This window comes from Elaeis guineensis, chromosome 10 (genome assembly GCF_000442705.2).
Source record: "Elaeis guineensis isolate ETL-2024a chromosome 10, EG11, whole genome shotgun sequence".
Lineage (NCBI taxonomy): Eukaryota > Viridiplantae > Streptophyta > Magnoliopsida > Arecales > Arecaceae > Elaeis > Elaeis guineensis.
The window spans coordinates 5,158,209-5,166,670 of record NC_026002.2 but is presented as its reverse complement, the minus strand read 5'-3'; the positions used below and the strand labels follow the sequence as shown (position 1 = coordinate 5,166,670).

General features: G+C 30.1%; 1 protein-coding gene across 1 annotated transcript in view; it reads left to right on the top strand.

Moving 5' to 3' along the window:
* The window catches only part of LOC109506357 (accelerated cell death 11-like), a 4,202-nt gene extending 262 nt beyond the window's left edge, over positions 1 to 3,940 (top strand). The window contains exons 2-4 of the mRNA XM_073244798.1: positions 89 to 261; positions 3,294 to 3,439; positions 3,684 to 3,940. Coding sequence (XP_073100899.1) covers positions 89 to 261; positions 3,294 to 3,439; positions 3,684 to 3,790 — 426 coding nt within the window. The 3' untranslated portion in view covers positions 3,791 to 3,940. The remainder of the gene's footprint in view (positions 1 to 88; positions 262 to 3,293; positions 3,440 to 3,683) is intronic.
* The last annotated feature ends 4,522 nt before the right edge of the window (positions 3,941 to 8,462 follow it).

Below are 8,462 nucleotides of genomic sequence, written 5' to 3'. Positions count from 1 at the left end.
TGTACCATCTCTCCAAAACACAATTACTGCAGTTCACTGAATGGTGGTAGCTAGCATGCTTTACATTATCCATTCAAATGCCTTACAGATCAAGGATATAGAAGCAGCATCACAAACGATATCCACAGTACCAGACTTGATCGACGCTGACATCAGAAATAATTGCGTGACTCGTTCTGGCAGCCATTCACGCAATCTTCTTCGTGTGAAGCGTGCACTTGAGCTGATCAGAGTGATATTTGAGCTACTTTTGGCATCAAAGTAAGCGCCCCATCCCCTGGTCATGATTGTAGGGTTATTCCTTCTGGTACTTTAATTTTCGTAGATTATCATAAGGTGCTATACTGATTTTGATTATGCCTAAGCTTGGTTCCAGGTCCTCAGATAAATTTTAGATTTAATTCAAGTAACAATTGAAGGATTCAGATCCAAAGATATTATTCATTATATGTTTCTTTGCTCTCTTGTCCTCTCAACGAATTACAAAATTGCAGATTGACATCGACCTTGCAATTTTACTTGCATAATTGGGTTAAGAATTCATGCATGAATCCTGTTGGAGATTAAAATTGTTAAAAATATTAAGCCACACAAATATTGAAAAAAACAAAACTTATAAACATAGTGGAGGCTTTTGAGGAAGAGGACGGCAGCACATGGTACCTTCTTTTTTTTTTTTTTTTTTTTAATTTCATTAGAAAAATCCTAGCACCACACCTACCAGTCCTCTTGTAACGAGGAACCAATGGGCCATGTGAGCCATATAGCACACCCAACACAAAACACAAAGTAGCAACCAATAAAAGAATACAATATGTCAATAACAGCCTGTTCTTTTGATAGTAAAAAATTAAACTAGAAATCTATTTTTTTTGAGTAAATATTTTATAGACAACATTTAAATAGAAAATAATTTATCTATATTTTTTTATACATTAAAAAATAGCTCGAGAATTTGTTATCCAAATTCTTTTCCATTATTAGTTTCCTACAAAACTTGCTAAGATCTATCAATATTTTTCATAATATCTTTTATTATATAAATATTATTATATATAATAATATAATATAATATATTACATTATCATATAATTATAATATATTATAATATTATAATATATTATATTATTATAATATAATAATTTTTATTTTATTATTATATATTATTATATATAATAATATATTATATTATTATAGTATTATATTATTATAATATATTATAATAATATAGTCAAATATATTATATTATAATAATTTATTTTAATATTATAATATAATATTCTATATTATGTTATAATATATTATAATATAATATATTATATAAATAATATAATATATTATAATATTTATATAACATATTATATAAATATTTTTATATATTATATTATATCATTATTATAAGGTTAAGCGTATATTAGGTACTACAACAAAAATAATTTTTAATTATAAATTGTTTATGGTATTTTTTATTGCGTACCATTAAAATCTCTTTTTTTACTATATTTTGATAAAAATATTGTTATTTTTAAATAAATATTTTTTAATAATGATATTTTATCATAAATACTATTATAAATTTATATTTTATTATAAATATCATATAAATTTATATTTTATAGTATTTTATTATAAATATCGCTATAAATTTATAGACATTTAGCAAATATGTCGATAAATAATATCATAATTTATAAATTTTAAAAATTTATCACTAAATTTTAAATTATTAATTTTATATAGAGCTAGATTTAGTTATACTGTTCTCATAAAATATGTTGTTATGCATATATATTCTTAACATTATTTATTTAATTATGACATGAATGTATGTTAATAGATTAATAAACTATACTTATATATTAGTAATACAAATTATATATTGGTGGATAAGAGCTTGTTGTTCAAATAAAAGATCATTGATTCAAATTCTATTCTTATTTTAATTTTAAAATATATAATTTATTTTTAATAATTTTTATTGATATATAAAAAATACTGACATTAAAATTTTAAAGACACTTATATATGCTGCTAAAATAAAAATTTTTATCAATATTTTTAAAAAAATATCAATAATTAATTGCTAACATCATCTTAAGACAGCATATAAAAAAAATGTCATAAAAATATCGTTAAAGATATTTATGGTATTTTTTCTAATTTATAGTGGTACTTTAAAATGCCGCTAATAGTCATTTTTGTTGTAGTGAGGAATGAACTAAAAAGATTATGTTTTTGATTGACAAAAATATGATTTAGTTAAGTGGATAAGATTTCTTCTATTTTATGGATAAATACTATCTATGAAAAATAACTTACCATTATGACTGACTATCATTTTACTCAACCAATCTGAACCAGCTTGCTCATCAAAAACAACATCACAACTGACAACCACTTTTCCAATATTTGGATTATACATCTTATAACCCTTTATCTCATGATAGCTGTAGCAAATAAAAGTACATTTTTTCGCTTTATCATCAAGTTTTTCTCAATACATTAGGCACATGTGTACAGGCAATACAACCAGACACCCTTAGGTGTTTACTACCATACTTCCTTCAAGGCCAAACTTCTAAAGTTTTTTCCCATATGGGTGCACACCTATTCAAAACCCATAGCGTCCACCCAAAAACCTTTAGACAAATTTTTGCAATGCAACATGCATCTAACCATATCCATAACATTTATATTTTTGTTTTCCACCACTCCATTTTGTTGAGTGTTGATCTGATCAGGAAGAAGAAAAATTTTTCTCAGCCTACTCAACTCAAATCTTGCAAAAAGAAACAAGAAGAGAGAAGATTTTGGAAAGGACTTAAGTCTATTTTTCTTTCATTAATTAATTCAAAAAAAGAGATATGCGATCGTTATTTATAATATATAGCAAAGTCCATCCTTACACAATTCAAGTTAAATTCCTCTTCCTAACTTCTAGAAGAACTTCTGCCCTTGCACAATTAGATTCGATTCATTTTCCTAGTTCTAGTGAGATTCTTTTATCTAAAATAAATATGCTTAGTAGAAATAATTTAGAAAAATCAAAAATCTTCAAAAAGACAGATCTTGACTTGTATATCAACTCTACCTTCTATCGCTCTGTCGGATTCTTGTTGAAGTGGAAGCTATGCTAGGTAAGAATTTTATTCGAAAAGAAATTTTTAATTTGATCAGCCCGTTTCGGACCCAGATGAAGGATTTGGGGCTTGATCAATAGGGCCACCGCTTAACCGCACCCACAAATCTGTTAAACCTTCACTTAATATTTCCATGTTTGTTGGATTTTGCAGGGAAGATAGCTTCATGGTCCCGGCAGCTGCAGCTTATGCCATGGTCTTTGCTGCTCACCATGAACAATCAATCAAGAATGCAGTGTCTGAGGCAATGTATGACCTCCCTACAAGATCACAGCTCTTACATATGGTAAACGAAGAAGGTTGGTTCACGCACTTTGCACTTGATTATGATATGGCTATCAATCATAGTCCTAGAATAAACTGAAAATGCAATTTTTTAGCACTACTGGAATGCTTAGAATTTATATGATTTACAACGATGCACTAAATGAATCATAACGCATTAATTGTTTAATGCTTATAGAGGAATCAGCTAATATTTAGATGAAGAAATACGTTTAATGCTTACAAAGTTTGAAATGACGCATGGTTTAATGCTTACAGAGGAATCAGCTCAAGTCCAGCAGAAGAAATACGTTGATGCATCTACTATCGTGACTCGCTATCTTGACGAGCAGTTCACCAGCAAAGGATTGGGCACAAACTGGTGAGTGGTGAAGAAGGGTGCTTGGTTCGGTGTCGCAAATCATTCTGGCCTGATGTTTTAAAACTGGGCCCTCCCCATGGTGTTATCTTTAGTGCCATCTTTCATACATGCAGATGAGCAATACTTGGATGTTTGTACTGCAGCTTGTTTAGTTACTGTTAATTTCTAAAGCAGCATCTTCTCTATTGCTTCCATTGATATTATGGTTAATTTTACTTGTCGCATATTGATTCTATTACCTTCCGTGAAATCTTTAACTCAGTAAACAAACTTTTTTGTTTTTTTTTGAGAGTGTTGTAATAAACAACAATATTAAACATTAACATAAATTAGTTTTCATTCTAAATTAACTATTGTATTAGTGCACTAAAATAGTCAATGAGATTAGATGAGCAATGCGCAAAATAAAGGGTTTAATATCAAAAACATGCAAAAATAATATAATATGAAAACAAATGTATGCGGACCAAAGAAGCTGCTTGAATTCATTTACACAGATGTATGCAGGCCATTGTCCCCACATCATTTGGTAGCATCAATATTTTCTGACTTTTATTGATGACTGTACAAGAAAAACCTGGGTATATTTTTGGAAAGAAAAAGCAAAAATTTTTAATATTCAAGAAGTTCAAGATGATTGTTGAAAATAAAAGCAGCTATTTCATCAAAGTCATTCGCTTAGATTGAGGTGATGAGTTTACCTTCAATTCATTTGAAGTATTTTGGGAAGAGAATAGGATTCAGCATCAACTAACTACCCGTTACTCGCCCTAGCAAAATAGCATAGTGGAGAGGAAGAACCGCATTGTTCTCAATATGTACGAAGTATGATTAAAAGCAAAAATTTGCCATAGAAATTTTGGGCCGAGGCGATAGCTTGCATCATCTATAGTTTAAATCGGTGTCCTATAACAAGCTTGGAGAATCAAATCCCACAAAAAGTATGGACGGGAAGGAAGCCAAACATCTCACATATGAAGGTCTTCAGATGTGTAGCTTATGCATATATTTCGGAGCAGAGGACAATCAAACTAGATGACAAAAGTTCAAAGCTCATCTTTGTTGGATGTAGTACCAAATCCAAATCTTATAAGTTATTTGATTTTAATAATTCAAAATTGTGACTAGCAGAGATGTGGAGTTCAATGAGGAAGATAAATGGAGTTGGCACAACAAGGTTGGCCTGATCATGGGAGAAGAGCCAGCTCAGATTAAAGTTAAAAAATCTTCATCCGCTACTACATCACTATCAACACCAATACCTTCACCGACACCATCATCATCCACTTCATCGAATTTATCATCGGATGAGAGTCCAAGAGCACCACAAAAGATGAGAAGTCTAAAAAAACTATATGAGATAACAGATGAAGTATACTTTATTTCGCTCTTTGCAGATTGTGAGTCTGTTAAGTTTGAAGACGCCATAAAAAATAAAAAGTACAAGCATGCTATGGATAAAGAGATGAAAGCTATCGAAAAAAATGCACATGGGAGTTAATCGCTCTTTCTAAAGGAGAAAAAACAATCGAAGTAGTAAAGGGGGTGTATAAAGTAAAGAAGAATGCAAAAGGCACTTGTGAAGAGACATAAAGCCATATTGGTAGCTAAAGGATACAAACAAAAGGTCAGAATGGATTATGATAAGGTATTTGTCTGAGTTATTCATATGGAGACTATTTAAATTATTTTATTTATTATGGCACAATATAAATGACCAATTTTTCAAATAGACTGATAGGCTAGCAATATTATCGTTAGGACATCGTGATTATCAAATAAATTTGGACTTCAATAAAAATTAAAAACACGTAGAAAGTAGTGAGTCGGATCGAATTCACAGAGAAGATAGTACTTTGATTTGAAATCTTTGATTTTATAAAAAAAATAAAATTTTGAGGAAAGTAATTTAAGTCAGAAAATAAAAATTAAAAGTATGAAAAATAAATTTAATACTAAGATCTACTATTTAGATTCTAGCTTCTACTTGCAATAAAAATAAATAATAAAAATTTAAAGAACATAAAAATAAATTGATACTAAAATTTACTAACTAGATCTTAGCATCTACTTGCAATAAAAATAAAAAAAATTAAAAATATAATAAAATAAATTTTATATTAATTGAAAGTTAAAATTTAATTATAAAAAAATTTTAAAAAATAATAAATTAAAATAAAACTATAATAAGGATCTGAAGTTGATCAGTGCAGTCTCGTTGGAAAGATGGTTGACAACCTCTCTTTCTTCTTTCGTACTTCGTAGAATGAATCGGCTTATCTCTTTCTTCTCCTTGGATCCCTAAATCTTTTTATTTTTTTATTTTTTTTATTTTTTTCATTATTTTTCTCTGCTCTTTCTCTTATTCTCAGATTTTTTTATTTATAGGTGAATTTTTTATTTTTTTCTGGTAGCAAACGGAGTCTCAAAAGCTCTCAATATCGTGTCAAACCTATGTCCTAAATTTTTGGCCGTTGGATCTTGTTTGGACCGCCTAGATCGCATAAAAAATCATTGTTAAACTCCTCATCTCGATCAAATCACTATCAATCGTCCGATCATTCACTAGATCAATTTGGGCCGTCAGATGGTGCAAAAAATCTCCTATTCACAGTTGGGAAAAATGTTGATCGTCGGATCGGGCTTTAGCTCAGTTTTGGACCATTGGATGGCACACAGGAGTCTCTTATGGTTTAGTTCTCAATCGGCAACAAACCATAGCCATTGGATTTTGCTCAAGATTGCTTCGGACCGTCTGATCGCGCAACTGTTGTGGGCCACCACCACTTGATATGGTAAAGCTTCTTCTTAGCCGTCCGATTATGTGTTTGGCTTGATCTCAATCATCTGATCGTGCAAAAAAACTTCTGTCTGCCATGAACCCATCGTGCACCGCGTACTATGTTTGTGGACTGTGCCCCTGACTCTATGGACCGAGCGGTCGGTCCACCGTGCACCGAAGGCTGTTTAAAATAAATTTTTAGATATTTTTGCTTGATTTTGCTTGAATTTTATGCCTAAAAAATAAAAAAAATGAATTAAATTGCTCATTAATTTTTTATTTATTTTGATGCTTAAATTGATCAATTAGCTTGACATCTATTTTTCATAAATATGCTCTAATTTCATATTTTTTAAAATTATTTATTTTTGTAAGAAAATTTAATTTATTTATGAAATTAGATTTTTTATAAAATATTAGCATCATTAATTATCAAAAATATCTAAAATAAATATAAAAATATTCAACTTATCATGAACATAAAATCGACTTTTCTAAATGGCTATATTGATGAAGAGATCTATGTAGAGCAACCAGCAAGTTATATAATAAAAGAGCATAATTAATAAAAGGTCTACAAATTAAATAAGGCATTGTATGGTCTAAAGTAAGCACTAAGGGCATGGAATGCAAGAATTGACGCACACTTCAAGAAAAATGGCTACATCTAGTGTCCATATGAAGGCACCCTCTATATAAAATCCAATGGAGAGGATATTTCACTAATCTTTTTATATGTAGATGATTTGATTTTTACAGATAATAATCAGGTGATGTTCAAAGAATTGAAGCAAGCCATGATTCGGGAGTTCGAGATGATAGACAATAGCATTATATCATACTTCTTTGGGATTGAAGTCATGCAAAGCAAGAAGAGCATTTTTATATCTCATGAGGCCTATGCAAAGGGGATACTAAAAAGATTCAAGATAGAAGATTGCAAACCGGTTTACACACCAGTTGAATATAGGATCAAATTATCAAAGCACGATGATAGAGCGACAGTTGACCCGATATATTTTAAGAGTCTTGTTAGGAGATTGAGGTACTCGACATGCACAAGGCCGGACATCTTATATGTTGTCGGGCTTATTAGTCGCTTTATGAAGGATCCAAAATCAATACATTTAAAGGCTACAAAGTGCATCATGCGCCACATTAAAGATACTCTTAATCACAGACTTTTCTATTCGGTTTCTAACGATTTTCATTTAGTGGGCTACTCAGACAATGATCGGGGTAGAGATCTAGAAGATTGGAAAAGCATAGTTGGATTCACATTTTGTTTGGGTGACATTGTATTTACATGGATTTTGAAGAAATAACCTATAGTGATATTTTCAACATGTGAAGTTGAATATGTTGTGACGTCTTCATATATATATATATGGCTACAAAATCTTTTGAAGATAATACAATTACTATAAGATGATGCTACCAGAATCTATATTGACAACAAATCGATGATTGCACTAGCCAAGAATCCAATCTGCCATGAACAAAGCAAGTACATTGATGTATATTTTTATTTTTATTCGAGATCAAGTCAAGAAGAAGGGGATAGAATTGGAGAACATTAAGTCTGGATACCAAATTATAGATATTTTCCCAAGGTCCCTCAACTCTGAAGTATTTTGCAAATTGAAGAATTCACTTGGAGTTATTGATGAAAGAGAATTAAGTTTAAGGGGGGATGTCGATAAGATAAACTTAATTTGAATTAAAAATTCTAGTTGGCAATGACCAAAGTGGCAACTTGTGCCAGAACAAACCCCTCTTATTTTAGGAATAAAAGAATTGTCAGTTTGGCAAAATAGATAAGATTTTTACTTAATTATTAGACATAACTCCGACAAAACTATCTTGACAAAACGCCACAATAACTTATTTTGAA